Source organism: Xenia sp. Carnegie-2017, unplaced genomic scaffold, assembly GCF_021976095.1.
Source record: "Xenia sp. Carnegie-2017 unplaced genomic scaffold, XeniaSp_v1 HiC_scaffold_14, whole genome shotgun sequence".
NCBI classification, from domain to species: domain Eukaryota; kingdom Metazoa; phylum Cnidaria; class Anthozoa; order Malacalcyonacea; family Xeniidae; genus Xenia; species Xenia sp. Carnegie-2017.
Window position 1 is genome coordinate 4,415,270 of NW_025813447.1, and position 26,663 is coordinate 4,441,932.

Sequence of the window (26,663 nt, forward strand, 5' to 3'; positions counted from 1 at the left end):
CTCTTCCTTACCATCCTTTTTCTATAAATATTGGGAGTAGCTTGAATAGTTTGGAATTGACCACATAGTCTGTCATAATAACATAAAGTATAAGGAAGGGAATAAAAGACATGTCAGAAAGAAACACTGTGAAGCATTTCAAACGGATAATTTTTCTGAATGTTGGAAAGCATTTAATAATGAATGCGTTAATCCGTGAAAATTTTTTGAATTCTAAGCGTTCGTGTATAGTTGAAATAAAAATATATTGCCTTGTATTAAGTGTTATTGGTTTTTATACATCTAGTCACTGAGTCTGGTACGTAAGTACTGTGAGACATGCTGTAGCAATGACGTCAATCAACGATTCAAAGTGCTTGCTAACACAAAGTGATTGTTGCTTGAAACCGTTCAAAGCATTTATTGTCTTTACTTCATGTAATTGTTTCGTTAAAAGATAATAACAGTTTACTCGACAGTTTATAATAACCCCCAATAACGACCATTTATTCGTTTTCCTGACCCATACAGGTGAATGATCCCTCCCTCCCCACCTTAGGTATCCTTGAATGTATTGCTGAGGTGCTCTGGAGATCTGGAAATAATACAAATTAAAAAAACTACGATGCTAAAAGTAGATACCTTGTTCTAGCTGGGTGTGCGGAAGCTATGGTGTTGAAAGAAATATCCGACGGAATTGAAAAATACGAGCCGGTCGATCGATGGTTAAACTCGCCGGCTGAAATGTACGTACGCTGAAGTTAAAAATGAACAGAATTGAGAAATTTTTTCATGTATATTATTAATAAGCAATAGCATGGTTTCGAGTGCAATTTGGATAACAAGCACTCGTGAGCTTTTCAAAGACTTCAAATACTCGTCCTTTGGACTCGTGCAATTTTGATTGTCTTTGAAAAAATCACTCGTACATGTTTTTCCCAAATTGCACTCGAAACCTTGCTATTACATGTACATAGTGGAACTGTCATCTAAAATTTGTTGCATATTATCTAATATTTACTTGACTCCATTGAAAATAGAAAACGCCGTTAACTTTTTCGGGTTTTGTGATGTGAATTGTTTCGTCATCCTTTAAAGCCTTTCTGTAGTCACTTAGGTTAGGAAAAAGTTATAGATCAGATGAATAATACCGTTAGCTTGATAATATCTTTATTAAGATGGATGTTCATGCGATTCTCAGTGTAGTTGGCAGATATTGATTGTGGAGAAATACAAATGGAAGATGGTAATCAGAATAGTTCAGTTTGTGTGAAGAAAGCTAGAAAATATTTTCTTGAGAGGACACTTCTTGGTCGGACAAATTTCTGACGTGAACAAACTCCTTGCTTCAGTCCCCAGGGGTGAACGTAAGAATACTGATGTTTATATTGCCATAAATGAATGAAAACTATTGCTTAAGAAGCAACGTATCAAACGTGGGAAATTGATTATGAAACCGTTCAACCTAGTGTTAAGTAACAACTGAATAAATCTAACGCCGATAGTAGTATAGGTGCTGTTAACCAACTATGAATCTTCCAACATCTTTGCGACAAGTTTGCTAGTCAAGGGCTCGTCACTCAAACCGCTTTTGTTACTCACAACAGTACAATTGACTTTATATTCTTCATTCAGGCGCTAAGCAGGGATCCCTTAAAAATGAGAAAAGGCTTTTTTCTCACTCCGCAATTACTATTGTATTCTAATTTCTAAAAACTAAGCGTTAAAAGCATACGTAGGAGTTGGGATTCAATTTTCGAGTATAAAATTACGCGGGGCTTATTGAAATTATGGCTCAAAACGATGTGAAAATGGGGTCAAAGACATCTACTGAATAACAGCTTTTGATAAATTGAGAAGCAATTTCTTACATTACCTAGTAAATTTGCATGTTTTTCAAACGACATATCTTCTAATCTATGGCAACTTTGATAAAAATCACAAAATTTGTTTTTTCATCCCTGAGCTAACATGTATTCTGCCATAAAATACGTTCCACAGTATTGTGCAATTTAGGATGGCAAAAATTACTTTGAACGTGTAACGGCTTCCGTAAAATAAAAATTGTCCGCAAAGACGATGGGAAATGGGGAGAAATTGTTGTAATTGAAATAACTTATGACTTTGTCACTTTCACAAAAATAGGTCTAACGAAAAAATGCATTCGACATCAAAGAAAATTAATATATTGTCTTTCGATGGTGGGGGAAGTCGAAGTGTAATGGAACTGAAGATACTGAACGACGTTCTACCATTAACAACAATTGTGTTGAAAAATCCTGAAACGGTAGACTACCTTGCAAACGAAGACAAAAATGAAAGCAAAGTTAATTTCTTAAAAGATCGTCCCGTTCGAGAACGTCTGGTCAATGATTTGAAAGCAGTCAAAGATCCCAATCATCCTACTGATGTTTACGATATGATAGTTGGTACCAGTACAGGAAGTTTGATTGCATTTGGTTTGGTTGAAGGAAATAAAGTTGGAAACAACCATCATGTAAGGAGAACGGATGACTGTGGAAGAATGCACTCAGATGTATAAGACTAAAGCTAGGGAAATCTTCACTTGGCGTGATGTTTTGGGGAAAATTTTTGGGGAAAATGGTGAACACGTGGAAATAACTTCTGTTTTATCCATTGCGCCTCCTTCAAATTAGAACCTCCTCAAGATAATGCCCGTTTAAATTGGGCAAAGTATTTGGTGAATTTATCCACCGATGGAAATGCAGTGTTTAACGACGTTGTGAAGGAAAATAATAAGACCAAAACTTTGTTCCAAAGGTTGCCGCCACATTGTGATAGATTGAAAGATTTCAACCTTGATGAAAAGGATACAGACAAGATGATAATACATGGAAAAAGAAAAGCTTGAGAACGACATGTTTTTCGTTGACGTAGTCGCCTTTGCAATGGTTGTCTTTCATATGTTTATTGAGAAAGTAAAAAATAACGACAAAACTACGTTGACCATTGCAGCACAACTTGCTGAAGCAGCAGGATGTGCATACCAAAGCAAAAACGAATCCGAATCGGCAATCATTTCATACCAAACAAGCAAACGTCTGCAAGAGAAAGTCAGCAGTGATATCACTACGATTAAGAACATTACGTATAGCATCGCAAACTGCTATAAACAACAAGGAGACTTTAGGTCAGCAATAGACTTCAATTCAAGTCCAACGTGAGAGACCTTAGTCGCTATGGAGATGACAAAAAGAGTAAAGATCTACTCGTTGACACTTTAATTGAAATAGCTGACTGTTACCTGACAACTTCTCATTGCGTTGACGCAAAAAAAATATTTGAATGAAATCCCTGAAGAAAGGAAGAAATCTGCACGTGTTCTAACCTATTTAGCAAGGTGTAAGCAGCAAAAAGGAGAAATTAAGAAAGCTGCCGATCTTTACAGTGAGGCAGCTAGTTATACTAAAGACAACGATAGCTATGACAAAGCTCAAATTCTTAGTAACCTGCTAAAGATAGAGCTGCTAAAGATTTTAGATGTGATGAAACATCTGTTTTCACAAAATCATCCAAGGCTGATCAAAATTTATAAGCTCCTGTGAACATTGGAAAAGAAAAGCGGCGAAAAAGAAAAGGCAGAAACTTACGGCAAGAAAAAGAAGGAAGCAATATGCAAGAGACAAAAAATAATCAAAAGATTAAAAAATACAAGAAGTATGCTAATTGGGTAATAATTTTCAAACGAAATAGAACGCATGTAGAAAAAATCTAAAGAAAACAACAATGCAAGAGGAAAATTTACGTGTACTCTAAAGAGCATCCACACAAACTGCGAGTCTTTAAGAGGATAATATGAACAACTGAAAAACAATTATATTTGACTAGCTGCATGGAGAAATTTAAATATATTGCATGCATAATAGTGTGTCATGATTTAAAGCACTGGCAGTTAGCATGTACAAAATCATGTACAATAGCTACCAATCACCCATGTACTGATGTAGTTAGCCATAAAAAAAAAACATTTAAACGTGTCGATCGTTTTGTTGTTTTTTTTTTTTGTGAACCAACCAGTAAACTCCAATATGAGTAGAACGATAACTTTGCGAACATAAAAAAGACGTCAAATAATATTTTGAACTATTTCAGCTTCAAAATATGAAAAACATGCAATTTCGGCAAATACTTTTCATACAACTGGTAAAGTTTGAAAATCTAAAGGGGATAATATTGTTCCTTCGAAACCGAAGATACAAGACAAGATTTAGAATCCCACAGTTTCTGCACATCTTCTTCTGGGATTTATCGTTTGAGCCGTACTTTTAGCTAAATCATTTTATAATGCCATAATAAAGAAAAAACGACAAACGCCATTATTAAATCAAAATAATTTTCTTTGTTTTATTGTGCACCATCAAAGCAAGAATGATATATACAAGAACGAATTAAAGTAGAATATCTAGGCGTTGTATAAACTTAAAGTAAATTCAAAAAGTTAATTGTGGCTATACCCTTTTATGAAAGTCAATGCTAACAGTAAAAAATGTTTTAAAGCTGAAACACTAATGTTTATTTTTTTACCTATAACCTTGTTTGGATGAAACCTTGTGTTATATACATTGTAATATTTTGAGGTGAAAATTATTGTTATTGAAAATTTTATTAAATACCGCTTCTTCTAGTATGGCGTTAACTTTTGTACTTTCATTTCCATGAAACAAGAACTTAAAACAAACAGTTTTTTAGTTTCAATAAGCAAACGTGAAAATGGGTTCTCAATTTACTACAGTTGGATCACTGCAACTGTACATTTAAACGGCGCGCCACAAGTAGGTGAAAACCAACCATTTTATAGCCTTAAACGCTTTCAGCAAAGACCTTTACAATTTTCTAAAATTTTGAAGTCACACTTAAGGATCATAAGAGTTTACAAGACTACATAATTCAAGTAAGTTTGAATTTTCAATTTTTTGTGCAGTGAAAGTGATATCACCGTCTACAAGTAATAGCTTGAATCTGAAAATTACCGACTGCTTTAGTCTTAAAAACCGACGATTATCTATCTTTTAAAAATTTACAAACCAATTTTTAAAAGTCGGGGGGTCCAACACCACATACACACCGCTTGGTGCGTCACAGTTTATAAAACACATGAGGCTGAATTAACGAGACACTTGATTTGCATAGCAGATAATTAAATAATGATGTCAAGTTAGTATCAAATGATGATATCTTCTTGTTTTTCAAGAGGCAATTTTCATTCTCGAGTATCTCAACAACACAGTTATCAATGATTAGTATATCTGAGGACTCTTCCTTTTGTGTTTGCGCCCAATCTTTACTGAATTCTATTCAAAATGCGTACGCAAACTTAACGCTTGCTGCAAAAATTGATGGTATTGTGGTATTGGTATGTATCAGTATGCATGCGTAGAGTGACGTCAGGTTTATTATACACATGCGAGTGCGACGGAGAGCGCGGTCGGTCAGCTATATGACATAATTCAATTGACTGTCACATTTTACAAAATTGACTTTTCAGCGTTCATATAATTCAAATAGCTATCGTTCATTTAAGTATTGTACAATTATTTTGAAGTAGATTTGCCTTTCATTTATGTTTTACTTCTTATTAAACTTTTAAGCCTTTATTTTGGGAAGCTGGTTGTGTTCTGCAAAATAAAAAAAAGTGATGTCTTTGCCTTTGTTATACAGTAAATGAAAGTAATACTATAGTGAATTTGAACCGAATCTCAGTAGTTGGTTGGCCTTAATGACCTTTCATTATGTCATCTATGAATGGCCGTACATTGTACTTGTGTGCATCATGCACTTATCACATTGTTTTGTAAAGTATACTCTGCTTGAGCCGTGTGTTGCATAATTTGCCATGCAAAACTGCTCGAAGCATATAGTTTTTTCCCAATGCTTGAAATACAAGACATTGGTAAAGGTTAAATTTTACTTTTTAAGACTGATTTTTATAAAACTTTTATAATCTCGGGTTATTTTTTGTGGAGCAATGGGGACAAACAAAAAAATTGAAGGAAATACTCTCCCATCCCCCTTGGTGCCTTCACTCTACATATAACTTCACTTGTGCTCAATATGTGACTGTTACAATTTCCAATGAGTGGAACACTCTTGGGAAACGCGTGGGAAGAACATGCGGTTTTACTAAATATAATCTTTAGTTGTGTATTAGCCAATTTCACATGTGAAACACATGTTGTTTACACGTGGTATCTTTCATGTTTTTGTATTGCAAAGACTTCTAGACCCCTTGTAGTATAGGACGAAACCTTGAATAAGCATTAAATATCTCATTAAAGAGTATCTGAGACTAATATTAAAAAAGCTTCTGCGCTTAATAAATACTAAAGTTCATCTTTAAAGTTTTAGTCCTGTTTTAAACGTCGCACTTTACATGCACCGAATGCATTTAAGACAAAGAAAATGAGATGGATCGAACTTCCTTAATATTTTTTGTTTTAAATGCGTTCGGTTCATGTAAAGTTCGACGTTTAAACTAGGTCTTAATTTCTTTTGAGAGTTGAACTGCTCATTTGTACTTTGAAATCAATCTCATAGCTCCTCCCCTTTTGACGTAAGTCATATGTTACATTGCACTCAGGCACGCGACCATCAACCTTTTTGTATCATTTTTACAAATATAAGCTTCCTAGTCGTGAAAGTTCAGTGGTTATTGGAGAGTGTGATCTGACATCAACACTACACACGGAAAAATCGCTGGAATTTTATTTGCATTTTAAGGTAAACGTATTTCATGAAAATATTATATATTCTTATTATATAGACAGATGTGTTTAACTGATTATAGATTTTCATTTTAACTACAAAACGACTCCAATTATATAATTCAATTTTTCAATTTACTGCGACATTTTTACATAGTTGATTATTTGGTGTTCCTTATTAACAATCTTAATTTGTATTGTTTGAATCTCATTTAACTTTCATGTATGTTTCACTTATTGTTAAAATTTTCAAGCTTTTTCCTAGAAGCTGTATGAAAGCGAAATAAAAAAAAAACCGCGATAACTTTGACCTTATTATTGAGTAAATTAAACTTTAATGCTATAGTGGATTTCCCCTTAGCACATTTTGAAAACATATAAGCGGAGGCAAATCTCACTCATGAGTCTTCAATGGTCTTTCTTATGTCATATGAATGACGAAACATTCCATGAGCACATCAAGCACTTATCGAATTCTCTAGCATAGTATGTGTATGGTTAAATTTCTACTTTTTAAAAGTAGCTAATTTTCTTTTTTTATAAATTTCAGTTTTTTCTGTAGAAAAATAAATTTGTACATGTTATAATCAATGGCAAGTACGAATTTCTTGTATACCTAGAAAAAAAATTTATTTGACAAAAATAATATGTGTGCCAATACGCCGTATTCTGTAGATGAATTTCGTTGAGTGTTTTTCATATGAATGTTTTATGCAGTGCGGTGTTTGAAATTAAATGAGATATGATCTTTGACTTAGCTGGACAATTTAAGCAATGTCTCAGGACCTGAAAAAATCAGGTGACTCAACGGGATTCGAACCCATGACCTCTGCGGTGCCGGTGCAGTGCTCTGACCACTGAGCTATGAAGTCACACAGTTATATAACAGATGAGAGCAGCTGCAAAACTCAGCTGCTATGTAAAAATGTCGCAGTAAATTGAAAAATTGAATTATATAATTGAGTTTTTTGTAAAATGTGTGACTTCATAATCAATGGTCAGAGCACTGCACCGGCACCGCAGAAGGTCATGGGTTCGAATAATGAGTCACCTGATTTTTTCAGGTCCTGAGACGATTGCTTAAATTGTCCAGCTAAGTGCGAAGATCATATCTCATTTAAGTTGAGTGTTTTGTTGCCCCCTCGCCCCATCGGGCACTACTTTTTAACACCATAGATGATTGGGATGTATCATAGAAAGTAATTATAACCATTGAAACGCAAATATTCAGCAATACAATTATTTTTTGCTATACAATGACAAAGGAAAAAATTACGTCTTTAAATGAATGATTAATAGCATACCTGTAAATCGTCAAACCAAACTTTGAATGAAATCTGAATAAAAGTGTTTTATAAAAGTTGCTATCTAAACACAACAAAATTTTAACAAAAACGTTTGTCAAGTTTGATATAAAAGAACGTTTCGTTGGTTAATTTAGTTAATTTTCCCTATTCTTAGTCTGTAAAACTAAACCAGTCGCTTTTCTGGTAGCTGAATATGGAAACGATCTGGATTTTTGCAGTTGCTCTCATCTTTAATCAAATCATGTTCATTGAATGTTTTGTCGGAAATTCAACATCAAAGGTTGGTGCTTTGAGGGAGCTTTCTAAGGTCATTGTATATTTCAACTTTATTTAAGACAATTCTTAGATTTTGCTTTGAAAAATTTTATAGATAGTTGTAAAAATAAGAGTTGTATGGCTTTAAATAAGAAATAGACTTTTAATCTGAAATATAAATTGTATAATCGCACAATATAAATACAAACAACGGACAGCTAAGGTAATGCACATATGCCTTAACATGCATCTTATACAAGGAAGAAGGAATAGAATTCATTGGCTGTTGTTTTAGTAATCAGAATATGAATTCAATCAAGATGGTGAATTAAAAAGTGAAAAGATATAGGTGGGGCACAAATATTTTTAATTAAGTGACGCAATGGCAACATGTTCACTACAAGGACTAGGACACAATAAGAGCTGTCTATTCCTGTAGTAAACGCACAGAAATGTTTTGAGCAACATGTTGTCTTTAAAATATTTAGATTTTAAAAAACTGACCACGCTTTCTATGATATCAGACAACTTCTCCATGATAGATGATTTTGACTTTCATTGAACATCACACCCCGCAATTTCTTTTGTCGTTAATGCCGTAGCTACGTATTTTCCATTGCCTTCAGCAAATTATTTTTTAACAAATAACAGAAAAAATGATCAATTAAACATTCAGTCAATTTTAAGACAACAAGTTTTACTTTTCTACAAAAATATTCATTTACTTTTCCACGTTTAGGCTTAATGCATTTATACTTTCCATAAAAGTAAATTTTGTCTAATAGAACATTATTTTATGTTTTAATAGTCATTCGTTCGTTATAGCACTTGCTCTTTGTTTTGTTATGTTAGCTTCTTTAGGAAAGATTCCAACAAGCCAATTTAAGTAACCATTTAACTTCACCACTGCTGTTTTTAGGTACATACGGTGAAATGCGGTCCACTTAGGTGTCCCGATGGACAAATGTGCTGCTCAGACGTCGGTAGTAGAAGTTATGGTTGCTGTTTTCTAAAAGATGGAATCTGCTGTACAAATCCTATTGGGTGTTGTCCTAAAGGATATGTGTGTAAAGGGCGATATTGTCATAAGCCTGGTAATGTTATGCAGCTGTTTGAAAAGCAACAAAATGAAATTGAGGTATACATGAACTTTTGATCGACACATCAATAATAATCCTAAAAAATTTGTCGTCGAAACCTTATTACTTATGCCTATGTGCAATGGCAAAAAATGACACTTACATTGGATGTTTAGCGATAATGAATTGTGTGATTAATTCATTACACTTTATAAGAATGATGTAGAAAATCTCTCTTTCGTATACAAATCTTTTCATTCAGGTAAAGAAATCATTACAGATCCCATGATATCTGACGTATGAAAATACCAAATCAATGGATGACGAACAATGGAAAACAAATTAATCAGATTAAAGTGTAGACAGCTGAATTAGCAAGGAATAGTGTAATGTCTATTGCCAATGTGTAATGGGTTAATTGACTAATTAATTAAAATTAATTAAAGGAGTGATGTGTTTTAACTATTTTACATTTTAGACTTAAAATTTTCATGGCAAAATTAACTTTCTGTTGCCAAGTTAGGTTTATGAAACTTTTTTGTTTCCCACTAGTAGTTTCTTGTTCCTGCAATAATCCTAAAATATTTTGGATCAGGAAAGAAAAGCAGTGAATATTATTTCTTGCTTTTGTTCAAATGTTAAGAAAATATTTAATGCTAAATATATAATTACGCTGATTGTTTTTCTTGTCGGAGTCATTTCTACAGGTAGTTCCTAGTGTCTGTTTTGGAGACTCCTTTCTTGGGGAGGTTTTCTGCGAGTTATTTCGTCAAGTTGATGCAGTGGTTGGAAACAAATGAAAACGCTAAGTATCTTGCTAGAATAATGGCGGCCGTGAAGACGCTGTGCAAATTTGTGCGACTTATCTGTATAATTATTATTCTGTGCCTTGGCATGAGCACTGCGCGCACTGCAATATTGTTCACAGAAGTTTTTGCATTTATTTAAATATTAGAAAATTTCGTAAAAAATAGCTGTCGGTATTGAAACTTATGCTAATAGTTTGCTATTCAATCTTATGCTGATAGTTCGCCATTGAAACTTATGCTGATAGTGACTTTTTATTGCTATGCTGAACCTCAAAACTTTGTGTTGAGGGCTGGGAACTTTTCTCTTCCTTTGTAGGCTCCTTCACAAGCAACTCCTTTTTTTGATCCTTTTCGTCATCAAAGATAGGTGGTGATGGCTGGAGACTACCATTAAATAAATGTGAAGTCATATGCATTTCTTTTATTTTCTGTAAATTCTTTAATTGAGAAGAAGTCCTCAATTACATTCACCAAACCCAAAATGTATGGAAGAAGTTAATTGAAAAGAAAAACGATCCTCTTGCTGCCGAATCTCTTTTCAATGTTGGATTTTGCTAATTGAGTAGAGGTAACTACAAGAAGGCAAAGAAAAGTCTGGAGGATGCTAAAGATATATACAAGCGCATTGGAGATGAGCATATAGCGTCCTCTTGTATTGAAAAATTTAGCCAGATGCCTAACCTTACAAAATCCACCAGACAACGATCTGGCTTTGGTTTATGCCCAACAAGCTCTAGAAATAATGAATAAACATTTCCTTGATTATAATAATCCTGGAATTGCCGTTAACTTTTCAGTTCTTGGACTGTGTTTATTCAAAGCGGGAAGATTTGAAAAGCAAAGATGAACTTGTTAAATACTCAAGATATGATTGAAAATTTGCTTTCTGAAAGTTTTGCACTCTCAAAGAAAAGACATGAAACAGAGAAAAAAAAAGAAAAGAAATACTAAAAACACAATTTTGTATTCACAGGCTTCAAATATTACATATTATTATTCACAGGCTTCATCATAAATTTGCTAGTAAAATGCCAAATACGAAAATACTTTTTCTTACTCTTTCATCAGGGGGAAGTGAGAAATTGCAGAATTTTCTGCAGAGCAGTCAATTTCGGAAAATCTCAGCGGAAATAGGTCAATTCCCCCATCTTTTTGGCGTCATCCAATATTTAAAGCCGCACTTAAGATAGCCCGAGTTATTATAGAACTCAATAGTGGAACCAAATGCATGTTCCAAACTTGTAACTATTCTGTCGCCTTTTTGGTTGCGTATTTCAGTAATACGGTTAATTGGCTACAATTTGGCGATGACGTTTTCCTAATACAATAGTCAATTGGTTCTGGTAATCCAGACCATAACGCTAATCCAGAATAATCTACCGTTATAATAATCTACAGCTTATCTAATCTACTTAGTACTATAGTAAGATCATCTTCAATTTGATTGTGATATCAGTCGATTTCACATTGATCCAACAATGTTACGGAGTTTGTTTCAGGATTCCATTCTTTTGTTGCTAAGTGCATATATCATCCAATCAATTGGCCAGAAATATTTATGTACACAGAACAAGTAAGATAGTAAAGACTTTTTATGTTAAAGCAAAACTTTTTTCTATAATAAGTTGAAATTATTTGAATGCCATAGAAATATGTTCATTTGATTGAATTAAATCGCCATTTCTTTAACTCATTCATCTCTATCATCTCAACCTGGACTATTTCCTGTCTGTGTGATGTGATAATGGTATAAAATCTGCATTAGTAAAGTTTTTAGGACACTGAAGGATATTCATTAATTTGCAGCCGCTCATGATCAAATATGACGTCACTGATTGGGTAAGTCGGACATTACAATAACTTCATTATCTTAAGAACAAAACGAACTACGAATAAACTGTTTTAGAAAGCTGTCATTTAAGCAGTTTTCTTCAATAGCAACATATCTTTGTTTTACTGTTAATGTCTGGCATATTTTCTTGTTTAAGTATGACACTTTTGTAGAAGAAGAGAGGGGTGGGTTGGTGTGTGGGTGATTAACAACATGCATTTTCACTCTTTATTGTACAAATGAAGTGCAGGTGCAGATTTTTGACTTCAATCCCTCAGTAGTTATGATCATTGAAAATTGATCTTGCCTTAACAAGGGACAACTGTCAACAAACACTAAACTTAACTGGTTAATATTCCAAACATCAGTAACATAGCCAATGAACTTGCACATTTAGTCTGACTATGCAAATTCTAAACATTGTTAATATTTTTCTAAGGCAATGTTCCTTTACCTAGCAATGTTTATAACATGAAGCACAAGACTTTTACTACTTTAATTTTATTTCTTACCTTTCACTGTACCGGTCTAATTTCATGGCATCCAACACTCATGGTATTTGCTGTAAGCAAACTGAAGTAGCTGATACACCATCAAATATTCATTATCAATGGCTCACGACCGAGTTTGCCAATACATCCAACTTTCAAGTGTTTGACTAATAAAACAAATATTGAACATTTTGAATATAATGTGAATTTTATGGTGTAGAGTTTTAGGAAATAAGTGTAAACAAGACGCCTGCTCAGGCGTACATTCGTGCTCTGGTAACTGCACAATTTGCGTTTTGACAACGAATTTGGTCAAAACATAAAATAATGTAAGAAAACATGAGCTGATGGCGAGTGATTTTAACGGTTTCTTAGTTAGATCAAACATTTTACAAACATTAAAGTAGTTTTCGTAAATATAAACAAGAATGTAGTGTTATAAGTATTGTTAGCAAAAGTATGGAAGTTAAATCCTCACAAATGCCAAATTGCAATGCTAGAATCTCTCAAGAAAAGGAAGCTGTAAAATTTTGAAAACAACAAATTCAAAATATCGATGATAGTTCTTGCTTTCATAGGATTTGAAAAGTATATATCGTAGCACGCAATATGTTGTAGCGTAGCTTTATCTTTTGTGCGTATATATTTTGCATCCTTTGTATTATTTGAAAAAGGATGTCTTTAATGCTAGTATTGTCGAAGTATTACATTTTGTCACTCCTTGCGGTCGCCATATTGTGAAAGCCAAAACCTCTACTCGTGCCCCTCCATAGCACGAGTAATAAGAGCGAGATAACATGGTGCAACATAATTTCAATGTTGAAAGAATCAAGTTCCAAAGTTTTGTGCTAACCAGACATTAGTGGTGATAGCGAACCATTCGTTTACCTCTAAATTTCATTTATGTTTCTTCATGATTATCTTATAAAGCAGTAATCTTCTCCCATGAGAACTATATCCCTCCTTTATTTTTAACACATTCACGTAAAAGACACTTTATGCTTTATCCAGAGCTCTTATTTTCATAATCAGTTATTTGATAATTTTCAGTGCATTGAAAATGCTCCGAAGACACCCCCCCCAAAAAAAATGTTAGCTTACACGCCCACGATCATGGAAGCACGCAACGTATGATGGTATATAGACTTATATTGACATTGTTAAATCAATGATATACTTTCCGTTGGTCAATTAACTTGATTTATCAACCTCTCATGCTTGCTACATTTTATCACAACTTTTTTTCAGTAGACTACACAGTTCGTACGACACGAAACGGCTCAAACAATCAAGTTCAAAAGGCTGAAATTCTTAAAGACGTTGGGTGTGTTATTTACAACATGGAATGGATGAAGAAGCTCTTGACTTAGTTCGCCAGGCCAAAGAATTGAGAAAAATTTAAATGAATGGGACGAAGATCTGAGCAACAAGAAAAAACCTGACATGGTAGCCGAGTCTTTCAACTTCGAAGCAGTTTATTTTATGAAGAGCAAGAACTACGAAAAAGAAATCGAAAATTTAAAGAGGCCAAAAAAAACATTCGAAGAAATAGAACACGAACGTAAACTTTCAATAATACTATCAAATCTGGCAAATTGAGAGTGATTAAAAAAGAAAACGAAACACGCTGATTCCTTGGCTTAAGCACCACAAACTTTGAAAGATAAGAAAAAAGATTGTCGGCAGTATTGACACTGGCACTTGTCAGCTCTTGGCGTGCCTTTTTGAAGCTGGAAGATTTAAAGAAGCAAAAGAAAGACTTTTGAAGGCTTCCAACGTAATAGAACATTTTTGTCGGAAGATCATTCATGTCTTATCGAAATATACCAGCTGCTCAGCGACTTGCATAAAATGATGGTGATTAGCAAGAAGCGAACATTTGTGATGTTTGGACGTCTAAACAGATCAACAGCTTTGAGTCACCTTTGAGCACTGACAAGATTATAAATAATGACGCATTTGTCAAAATACATGAACTAAAATTTCGATTATGTTTGGTAAATATTGTAGCAAAGAACTAAGAGACTGTTTACATAAAAAGTTTCCACATTCAAGTCATAAGACCATACTATGCTTCTGTAGCACATTAATAAGTAGGCTTAGGAACACTGTTTGCATAAAAAAGTTTTTATTAATTAAGTCATGAGACTATGAGATAATTCTGATGCAAATTAATATGTAGGTTTAAGAAAGAATGTGACATAAATAGTTTTAATTAAGTCATGAGAACGTGGGATGCTTCTGCTGCAGTAAGTAGGCTTTTTAAGATTTACAGAAATGACAGATTTTAATAGCAATTCAAGTTGATAAAAGTAATAATAGTAAGCTGATTGCTGTAGACTTGTAGCATAAGTAGTTGGTAGCAATATAAACCTAAGTGAAATCTGAACCTAGCTACATCATGTGCTGCACGAAATATGAAGTCAACCACCAGGGGTCTTCAATGCGCATTTTTCGTCACCTCGCAATGAAGGAAGCTTTGAAGACCACGAACATCAAGCGAAGCATATCAAGTTTGGTAGTCGTAAGATAGTACGTTTCTAATAAATGCGATGTCTTCACCTGAAGATTCTGAGGTGCGTAATGTTTCCGTAAAAAAAACCCAGCTGGGGTGTTTTGCACATATATATGTGAGCTCGTATATCAGTGCGTGTATAGCTTACTTGGACAGTAAAATCACAAAAATTTAAATGTGGAGAGTAAAAAATTGTCGAGACCAAAACCTAATTCAGCTGGAAAACTTGTATCGGTGTCGAAATAATGCGGTAATGATTTTAATTGTCATGTTTATGTCAGGTGAACTGAACTATGAGAATGACCACAAAACTATTGTTGCGTTATATAAGCAAAATGTCCAGCAGTGACGACAGTTAGATCTTTGATGCCTTTGCTTTGGACTACTCATCCAGCAGAAGACTATCAGAACGACAAGGATATCTTAACAAAATAACTTACATTTAAGCTAGATAATATTCATTAAATAAAGACGACGCTTAAGACAAGGGTTTTGTAAAATTTTCATTCATGCTTTTATTTGTATTCTAAAAAAACGATGATAGATGCAGCAAACTAACTTTGATTATTACTGTGAAAAGTTCTATGATAACAATGAAAATGAAGAAATTCTTACGTATATTGCAATGTATGCTAAAATGTAAACGTTGTACATAGAAACAATATAGAAAGTGAAGTGCATTTTTGTAGGCTAAGTAAAAGGAAAGAAGGTAGAAAAACACAAAGGTTTTGGTACAAATATCAATAGTAATACATACACAATGGCAACACAGATAGTAATGGTAGTGTTTAGGTGTTTAGTAAAACATATCGCTGGCAAAACACGGGATCTCTTTGCTGAGTAATTTTGATGCACAATCATATTTCAGGCTTTTCAGCTAGTGAACATTATTTGTCCTCGTTCATTAGTCGCCATTAAACTGATGAGAATTTCAGTGAAGATTTGTATTTGCCAACAAATATTTGCGTAGATGGATGTCGTAAAGTGCATACAAATAAAACCTGCATTTACGACAGGCCACTTTCATGAAAACGTAGTTATACAGATGTTGTCCTTCAATAAATTTTCTTGCCATAAATCTCTTCTCTATAGAAGAAGAGCTTAAACCAAGGTAGGAAATAGAAAATTGATCGGGTTTCATAGCGCGCATGGTATTACGCAGGAAATGCGAAATTATTGCATGCAAACAACGACCTGAATAGTTTGGACAAAAATATTTACTATATCAGAGCTTTTAACGTAGAAAATTTTAGTAATTTTTAACGCCAAAAAGACCGCATGTCTCACCTGTAAAATGCACTACAGATGTGGTAATGAGGCAAATTTTTAAAGATCCCTTTTGAATTGCATTATGCACGTCATTTGACTCCATTTATAGATACGATTATGTCACTCTTCTGTTGTATTTATGTATACAGGTGGTAAACGTGGAAATGGATTCGATAGAAAAGAATATTGACATATTGTCTTTTGATGGTGGAGGAAGTCGAGGTGTGATGGAAGTGAAAATTCTCGACGACGTTTTACGATTAGCAACGATTGTGTTAAGAAATCCTCTAACAGTACACTATCTCGTAAACGAAGAATGTAATGAACGGAAAAAGCATTTTTTGGAAAATCTGGTCGTTCGAGAACGTCTTATTAATGATATGAACGCAGTTAAGGATCCCTTCATCCTGCCGATGTGTACGATATGATAGTTGGTACCAGTACAGGAGCTCTTGTTGCGTTTGGTTTAGTTGGTGGAAAAGAGTTGGAAAAGATCACCATATAAGAGAACGGATGAGTGTTGATGAATGCATTCAGATGTATCTTACAAAAACGAAGATCATTTTCAAGAAGACGTTAATGCAAAAGTTTCTTTCTTGTATCCCAATGTTGTCCAGCATTCCCTTGGAACATACTCACAAGCCAACGTAAAGAAAGTTGTAAAAAAGCAGTTTAGTGATTGCAGCCTTGAAGATTTTCGCAAACTCCACGATTCAAAATGCGTAGCCGGAGCTGTTGCCAGAAGACTCGGCAGATACGAAGATCTTGTGCTGTTTGATACGCAAACGAAGACTATAAGAATTACAAGGCTTACAAAGTCTTACTCGCTTCCTCAAATGCTCCAATATACTTTGACACTCCAGTTAAAATTGGCAACGACGAATTTGTCGACGGTGGTGTTGGTGCAAATTGTCCTTTAAGACAAGCTATACCACGTGCACAAACAGTTTTGCAAAGATGGTAAACAAGTAAAAATTGTTTCGGTTTTATCAATTGCACCACCCTCGTCTTCCAAATCAGAAATTCCTTCTCATGGTGGTCTTTCGAGTTGGTTGTATTATTTTGTGAATGCATCCAACGATGGATATGCAGTTTTTAACGACGTTGTGGAGAAAAACAGAGGGAACAAAACTTTGTTTCAAAGGCTGTCGCCACGTGGTAAGAGCTTAAAAAAATTTAAGCTTGATGAAATTAACGTCCAAAACATGATAGATGCCATGGATGACGAAAACTTCACAACGACATGTTTCTCGTCGACGTTGTTGCCTCCGCAATGCTTGTTGTACTCGCGTCCATTGATAAAGGACAACACTATCAAAAAATATCTCCAGAAATTGCCTCACAACTTGCTCAAGCTGCAGGACTTGCACATCAAAGCAAGAGAGAATATGAATCTGCAATCATTTCGTACAAAACAAGCAAGCGTCTTCTGCAAAGGAAAGTTAGGGTTGACGAACAGGACGATTTTACCATGATGAAGATTACTTATAACATAGCAAAATGCACAAAAAAACAAGGAAATTTTCAATTGGCAATTTATTTACTCAAAACCAGTGTCAGAGACCTTCTCTGCTATCAAGGTGACCCAAAGTCTGACTTGCTTCTTGTAGATTCTTTGATTGAGATAGCAGACATTTACATGGAAACATTTCGATATGATGATGCGGAAACATATCTAAATGAAGTAATCGTAAATTACATCAAAGAGAAGCAGAAATTTGCTCGCATCCTAATTTATGAAGGATGGTGCAAGCAGCAACTAGGAAAATATGACGAAGCTGTCAATCTTTACAGGAGGCAGCTACATACACCGCAGACGACGTTAATCCTGAAAAGGCAGAAATTCTCAATAACATTGGATTGTGTTTCTTAAGTCTTGGAATGATAGAAAAAGCCCTCACTTTTGTTCTTCTAGCCCAAGATGTAAGGGATAAGTTAAGCAAAGAGAAAAACGATCCTCTTGTAGCCGAATCTTTTTTCAATGTTGGGTTTTGTTTGTTAAAGAAAGGTGACTTCGATGCGGCTAAGAAAAATCTGGAGGATGCTAAAGCTATATACGATTACATTGGAGACGAGATAGGCGACTCTCTAATACTGAGAAATTTAGCAAGGTATCTGACCTTAAAAAATCCACCCGATAACGATCTTGCTTTGGTCTATGCCCAACAAGCTCAGGAAAAGATGAAGAAATATGTTCTTGATTATAATAATCCCGGAATTGCCGTTAACCTGTCAGTTCTTGGTCTTTGCCTTTTCAACGCAGAAAGATTCGAAGAAGCAAAGATGAACCTGTTGGAAGCTTTGGACATGATTGAAAATTTGTTTTCTGAAAATCATCCATGGCTGACAGAAATTTATCAGCTGCTCTACGATATATTTGTGAGATATGGCGACCTGGCGAAAGCGGAAAATTACAAACGAAAGAGAGCTAGGATATACAGCGAGATAAACAAAATGGCCAAGAATATAGACACTACCAGTGAAGTAAGGTGGAAGTCTCTTCCTTACCATCCTTTTTCTATAAACAGTAGGAGCAGTTTCTAACTCCTGAAGTCAATTAAAGTTCACATAGTTTGAATTACGACACAGTCTGTCATTTGGATTGGTACGTCTATCATAATAAATACGAAATACAGTAGCAAATAAAAGACAATACAAGAATGGACATAGTTGACAATTTTATTGCTTTCATATGTTTTCATTATATCCACTCGCATACAACACTGTAAGTAGAAAGTCATTGAATAATGGAGGCGTTCATTTTAAAAAAAATTCTTTGCGACCGCAAGCGGTCATGGTTTAATATGTCATGGTTGTAGCACAATAATACGCAGAAATAAATGTTCAATACAAACAAATTTTTGGTGAGCTTTGAATATTGTTTCTAACCATTATGATTTACCAGTCGCCATATTGTCATTAGATGCATGATATTCTGTCACATTTTTGTCACGCATTCGCAAAAAATACGGATAATTTGTTACAATTTGGCCATAATGCTGAACTAATACAATAGTCAGCAGTATCTAACAATCCAGCTTGTACCTCTAAGCTAGAATCTGGAGATACCTAGTGTACCTGTTTATTTTAAGATTCTTTGTAAACTTCAATCTGATTTCATTCAGCTTCACATTGATTTATGTTACGGAGTTTGTTCTAAGATTCAATTTTTTTTTGCTGAATGCATATACCATCCAAAGAAATGATAAACTTTTTTCTCAGGCATTTGTCACTTACAGGACCGGAGTGGGGGTGAGTGGTGTTACTGATTAACAACTTGCACTTTTACTGTTTATTGCACAAATGATATGTGTGTTGCCATGATTATGGTGAACTATCAACCACAATGATTTAGAACCCAATCTTCTAGATGTCAAGATGCGGCAAAGACGCCATCTTGAAAGGTGGCAAAAAGCAAAACTCAAAATTAAAAATAAGTTAAACAAAGTTTAAAATACCATCCTATCAAACATTTTAAGAATCAAACATGGACTATGAACTTTGCAAATATATATCAACTCAGCAAAAGTAGATATTAGTCGTAAATATCGTCAGTTTTGCCACCTTTCAAGATGGGGGCTTGCCTCACTCATTACTATACAATTTCGGCGGAGTCAAATACCCAGTAGATTGGGTTCTAAGTCATTGGTCAACCAATATCAAACTTACTGGTTGACTGGTAAACATCAATAACATAGCCAACTTGCACATTGACCCTTTAATCTGAATATGTAAATCCTAAGAATTATTAACTTGTTTTCAAAAAATGTTCATTTACCTTGCCCTTGGCGGGCTATGCTACAGTAGAGCATGAAACAAAACACTTTACCTTCCATTTTGTCGGTATTTTTTCATAGCTCCCTAATCTTATTGTACTTGCGGTGAGAATTGTAATTGACACGACATCAAATATTCATCAACAATGCTATTCGACCAATTTGCTATTACATCCAATATTCCAAGGTTTTGACTGGTAAAAAAAATATTAGAGGTTTTCAGTATATTGTTAATGATGTTACATATAATTGTATGAATTAGGATGCTTTAGCAATAAGTGTAAGATATAGATAGATAACATGGTGTAACATAGCTTCAATATTGAAAAAATCAAGTTCCAAAGTTCTGTGTTAACAAGAACAGTGTAAACAATGGTACATAATTTTATGAGTTAGGCAGTTGTAGAAAGAAAGTGTAAAATGGAGCTTGTTAATATGATGCATCATAACTTCAATGTCGAAAGAATTAAGTTCCTAAAGTTTTGTGTTGCCCCGGTAATAGTAGTGATAGCTAACCCTTAGTTTATCTTGATTCTTTGCACAAATCATGATTCTTAGCACAGCAAGCAACAATCATGAAGGCAAGCAATAAAGTGTAGCTATATCAACAAAATTCGAATCCAACTTTTTTCGGTAACTGCCTGCAGCATACTTGAGTGAAGCTTACAGTTTTTACATGGTGGTAAAGAATAACCTACTAGGCTTCTGTTTATACACCTTAACTGACGATTCTATCAAAATTAACCACGCAGTCTTCTGTTCAAACTTATAGCTTGAAATAAGATTTTTCCGCCAATAGGAATTTGAAGTGAGACGTCAAAACAAAAGATAATGCAATTTAGCATTAAAGAACTCGTTTTCGAATAAAATTTACATAATTTTATTACGATTTATGCTTGTTCCACTCTGCTCAAATTTAGGGGGTGTTTACATGAATCCGGAATGAGTTTCGATCCGGAATGAACTCATTCCACTTTAAAAGAAATCCTACTGCATGTTTACATGAATCCGGAATGAGTCACAACTCGATCCGGATCGAGTTCATTCCTAGTTTCATTCCGGATCGAAATTTCAATCCGGATCGAAACTTACTTTTTATCTCATGTAAACGCGAATTGAATTTCATTCTGGAATGATTTGCGATTAATGACGAAGCACGCATGTGCCATGGTTATTGTCTTCTGGCAAATTGAAGCTCGTAAGCAAATAAATCGGCTAAATGGGTTAAAATGAATGCGAATAAAAACAACGATTAGTTTCATGTAAACACGGATTGACATCACGTTTCGATCGGGATTGAAAGTCATTCCGGATTCATGTAAACACCCCCTTACGCACGTTGTACAAGTGTACCAGATGATACTGACGTAACTGATACTTGTACTTTTACGTACATACTCATACTTGTACATACTCATACTTGTACTGATACTGAAAGTTTGTCGTTCTGGAAATCTTTGTTTGAACTGATTGCGTGTTTTTTGTAAGCGACTGGTTTCAAAAAACGTTTTCACAAGAAATGTGCCTTCTGCCATGTTTAATTGAAACCATAGTGTTAGTAAAGCATACAATACAAGAAGAAGTGTAATTTGCATTAAGTCTGCAGTGATGATTAGCATTTAAAGGCCTTATGGGAGTAGATTTGAAAGAAAAAAAAAAGGAATTCCCACTGGCGGAAAATTGTGATTTTTATGAACTAAATTTGTAAAGACATGCTACTTCATTTCACAACTGAAAGATTCGTACAACATGTCTCTTGAAAGGTAAATAAATGGACTTAACAAAAATGCAAAAACCAGACGACTTTTTCAAATATATTCTGTGCTATTGAACCCCAAATTTGAATTGGAATTTTTTGTCAATTTACCAAATCCACTGTTTTTAATTAAAAATTTTTCTTGCATCGTAGCAACAGTTGCTAGTAGCATAACTAATTATTTGCCAACGAATAAGATTCGTTCAATTTCATCAACATTCCTTCTATCTTAGATAGCAACCTGCAGTGTTTGACTGCGACTCTACGTCTGCCATAATAAGGAGCTTCACAAATTCTAAAAGCAATCGCATTGAAACAGATACCATCATTTTCTCAAGACTTTTGCGGTATATTGACAAATTTCTGATTTGAACAAGCTCTTCTCTCGACACAGGTACGTCTGATTTACACGAATTTTGCCATATTTAAATAGAGACGTTTGTTCAAATAAAAATTTTTTTTGATTGTTTGGTTTCTGATGTCTGGCGATATTGCCAAAGTGATTCTTGTTGCTCTTATGATAGCTACTAAGTTCGTCTATTCTCACAGGATAAGATTCGTACCGTTTTAAATGTCACTATTTTCAGACATGGGATTTCTAGAGAAAAACTGCTGTGATGTGAGTCATAACAAGTCCCTGTTAGTGTTATATATTTAACCGAAACCTGTACTTAACCCTCTAAGGGCCATATGTAGTGAAATGCATCATAATGTAACTACTCTATGCGGTCTACGTTAAAGAACTCGAGATTGACAAACTTTTAGGCGGACACACATAATGTGTGTAGCATCGTGTTTTCACTCTCTTGGGGCAAGATGTTTTCTCAGATAAGTTTCGTTTCGTGATTATTGCTCGCACAAGCAATGGCCACTAACAGGTTGAATTGCTCGCCATGGCGGTTACTAAATGAAAAATGCAGACATGTGAACAAATAGAGAAAAGGGAAGCTGTAAAGCAGCACATTTGTTTTGATGTAAAGTAAGTTTCTTGTTTGGTTCATTTTTAACCTTTTACTTTGTTCCCAATTCTGTATGGTTTTTGCTTGGTTCATTTTTAACCATTTACTTTGTTAAAAAGAGCAAGTAGCTACCATGGTGAATAGTTAAAATAATAACATGATAGCGAGTTCTTAAAAAAACTGTTTAAAACCAGGGCACTAACCCAACAATTCTAAGAACTGTTTTTAAAGAACTGTTTTAAAAGACACTATGCATTTCGACAGACTACTCATCAGATGTCAATGTCTGCTAAATAAGAACTTCAAAATCATGCGATATTAATAATGTTAGAAAAATAAACGTCATTTCTAAATTGAGGGATGACGCTTAAAAAACAGAGATAAATCAAACACGTAGCTACTAGGCCATGGGCCCAATAGCAAAAAGTCGTCTACAAATAACATCGCCATGCGTCCACTGAGGAACCAGCTCAATTTTACAACATAGGTAGTTTATATTATATTTATCATTTCCCGAAGGTATGTCGCATCTGAAAGTTGCACATTAAGGAGAAAATGAGCGTTTTTTGACCGCAATGTTGTACAACGATGTCCGCCATCTTGAAACCAAAAATCGCTACGCTTGCACATAGCCTCGGAATTATCACACAAGAAATAAGTTATCAACTAAAGAAGTCTTTGAAAAAATGTGAAGTGCACCAGTTTAAAATTGTCATCACAAAAGAAAAACATGAAAAATCTATGTGATAAAAAGACGGCTTATAAAACATTTAATAGTATATTTTCAAAAAAATTTCAAAAGTATATATATCAACGTTTTCAAACTATTAATTCACCGAACAAATGAAAAAAAGGCATTTCGTCTCTGCTTGATTGAACCAAAAATCATCAATATCATGCTCCAAGTATATTTTACTACATCGATTTGTAAATAAAATTGCTAAGGGCCTCCACAGAGTAGGTTTTTTGTCGTCGACAACTTTCCGTAGTCGAAAGTGAGAAGAGAAAAGTTGATCAGAAAAACCACGTTGATCATTTCAGCAGAACTTGCTAAAGCTTCTGGACTTGCCTATCAAAGCAGGAAAGCATATGAATCGACAATCGTTTCGTACCAAACAAGCAGCCGTCTGCAAAAGAAAATTGCCAGTGATTTCACCTTGTTGAAAATATCTTCTTATAAACATCGCAAAATGCACGAAAAACCTGGAAGATTTTCAATCGGCAATTAGCTAATTTACTTGAACACAACGTGCGAGAACTTGCTCGCAATCAATGTGACGCAAAGTGTGACATCATATTTTTTTAATATTTCGTTTAGATAACAGACTGTTACCTGGAAACATGTCGATATGCTGATGCAAAAAAGTGTTTGAATAAAATACTCAAAAAAGAAATCAAAGAGAAGGAGAAATTTGCACGCGTCCTAACCTACAAAGCATGGTACGAGCAGCAACTAGGAAAGTGTGACAAAGCTGTCAAACTTTACAGGAAGGCTGCCAGTTACACCGAGGACAACCTTCGAAAAGCAAAGAAAAACCTTTTAAAGGTTTCGGTATGATGGAAATGTTATTTTCAAAAGATCATCCATGGCTTGTAGAAACGTATGAGCTGCTCTATGAATTGCATATGAAAGATGGCGAGCAGAAAGAGGCGGAAAATTATAAAGCGAGAATCACATCCATTTTCATTTTGTACTGCCTATAAGGTTTATGAAAATATGTATTGAATGGTGGAAGTTATTGACTAATATTTAAAAATATGGATATTAAATATGATATTATTACTTGATTCCCCTGCGTACCGTGAATGCATGTGCGCACGAGAGAGTATAATTCACGACGATAAACGACGACAATGCACAATTAAAGTTAAATCAGCTTTACTTTTTTTCCCTTCCCCTTACAACAGTCCACTTTTATTGTCGCGCCAAAAGTACGGTTGCTATGCTAAGTTCATATATCATCCAATGAAATTGCAACGTAAGTATGACAGCCATTATGATTGGATGATGTTAAAAGTTGGTGTTGTTTACCTCATAATTCTAAACATTGTTCATTTGTTTGTATCGAATATTTTAGTTTTTGCTGTCAGTGATCAACTAAATATACTTACGTACGTCAAGTGCCATGATGGCTTAGTTTCTTTAATTATAATATGAAACCCAACACTTTCCTCTAACTGCGTATTTTTATTTCTTACCTTTCATTGTACAGTCTGTTTTCATGGCACCATATACTCATGGTTCTTCACGTGAGAAACTGTTATTGATACATCATCAAATATTTATTAACAATGGTTCATTACCCAATTTGCAAATACATCCATCATTTAAAGGGTTTCACTAGTAAAACAAACAATTAGAGGCTTTCAGTTTATTGTAAATGATGCAAAATAATTTCATGAGTTAGGGAGCTTTAGCAATAAGTGTAAGTAAGAGCTAGATAACATGGTACAACATAGCTTCAATACTGAAAGAATCAAGTTCCAAAGTTGTCTGTTAACCAAGCAATAGTAGTGATAGCCAACCATTAGTTTATCACCAAACTAAAGTTCTTTTTATTTCATGATGTTCTCATAAAGCAGAAACCTTGTTAAAAGGAACTCGTGCAGTCAAGGTTTTGTACTTCCATTTGTCAGGGGCAGACTTAGCTGTAGGCTAAATAAATTACTTCAACACATTCATTGGTTAATTTTACTATTTAGAAATTTACAACCAGTAACTTTTATATAAAGATATTTTAAATTTATAATTACATATCATAATTAAATTTTAAAACTACATATAATGTTAAAATTTATATAAGGTATTTTATATAAAACAATAATTCACTTTGCCTAACCCTGGATCCGCTACTGCTTTATGTGCTGTTGGACAATTTCTTATCATCTTTATAAACAAGAATCAAAGCAATAAGCCACATTTCATATCCTGGCATGGCCTTCTTGGAGCCATCACTGTGTTATTAACATGTATCCAAACATCCATGGGTACTGGGCTGCTATATCCCACTTTACCCTAATTTAAAACATCCATGGGTACTGGGCTGCTATATCCCACTTTACCCTAACATAAAACTCCATGCTTTATTGACAGAGCTCCTATTTTTATTCTTAGTTATTTGGTAACCTGCTAAGTCTCCATTGAAATTGGTTTTTAATGAAAGCTGAGTTTCATATTGTTTAGTTGTTGGACATGTTTGTTTAATATTTCAGGCAACTTTTGTAAATAATCAGATTGCATATTTGATGAAAAAAACTTGATGGAATAAATTCTCAACGCATTATAGTATCATAAAAATTGCACCTGGAAGCACCAAAGAAGCCCAATAGATAGAGGGCTCTGGAAAGCAACACCATGTTGAAAAAATGTCATCAAATGTATTTTCCTTTTTTCCAGGCTTTTTCATGCGTTTCTTTATCGCTTAGTATTTTCTTGCACATTGTAGCTTTTAAACCCCCTGCCATTTGAATTTTTAATCTTAAATATTATCTTGACGGATGACTTTCCTATCGTTATCTAAAATGAACATAAAAACGCTCATTTTTTTCATGGCAATAATCAAGGAGGCACGCAATGCATGATGGTAAATCAACAACACAAAAATTATATTAACATTTCAATGTATTAAAATAAGTTCCTTATATCGTGAGCTGGTTGATTTATGATTTCTCGCGCAACGTTCTTGAATACTACATTTTATGGCAACTTTTCTCTAAAAGTACACACGACTAGGCTCCGAATGGCTCCAAATTGGGGCCTAGTCAACCCTGAAAACTCCCCCCCACAAAAAAAAAATTAGAAATTTAGTCTTCAAGAAGATGAAGATTTTATCATAATCTCTATTCTCTAGTTTAAAACATTGAATAATTTATCATGAAAAACGACAATTCGCACAAAACACATTTCTGAACAAT

The 26,663-nt window shown here is 34.3% G+C and overlaps 1 protein-coding gene and 1 long non-coding RNA gene across 3 annotated transcripts; both read left to right on the plus strand.

Moving 5' to 3' along the window:
* Positions 1–6,666: 6,666 nt before the first annotated feature.
* Positions 6,667–9,790, plus strand: LOC124434434 (progranulin-like). 2 transcript variants are annotated; one of them, XM_046984330.1, is made up of 4 exons: positions 6,667–6,717; positions 8,163–8,315; positions 9,183–9,401; positions 9,605–9,790. In XM_046984330.1, exons 2-4 carry the CDS (start codon positions 8,202–8,204, stop codon positions 9,629–9,631), a joined length of 360 nt encoding a protein of 119 aa, XP_046840286.1. In that variant the 5' UTR covers positions 6,667–6,717; positions 8,163–8,201; the 3' UTR covers positions 9,632–9,790. The 2 variants fall into 2 exon arrangements, with proteins under 2 accessions (XP_046840286.1, XP_046840287.1); XM_046984331.1 differs by having other exon boundaries at positions 6,675–6,717; positions 8,163–8,288.
* A 12,331-nt stretch (positions 9,791–22,121) lies between these two features.
* On the plus strand, positions 22,122–24,913 carry LOC124434443. The gene is made up of 2 exons (XR_006944771.1): positions 22,122–22,183; positions 24,067–24,913. It is a non-coding gene; the product is annotated as an uncharacterized LOC124434443 (long non-coding RNA).
* Positions 24,914–26,663: the final 1,750 nt, after the last annotated feature.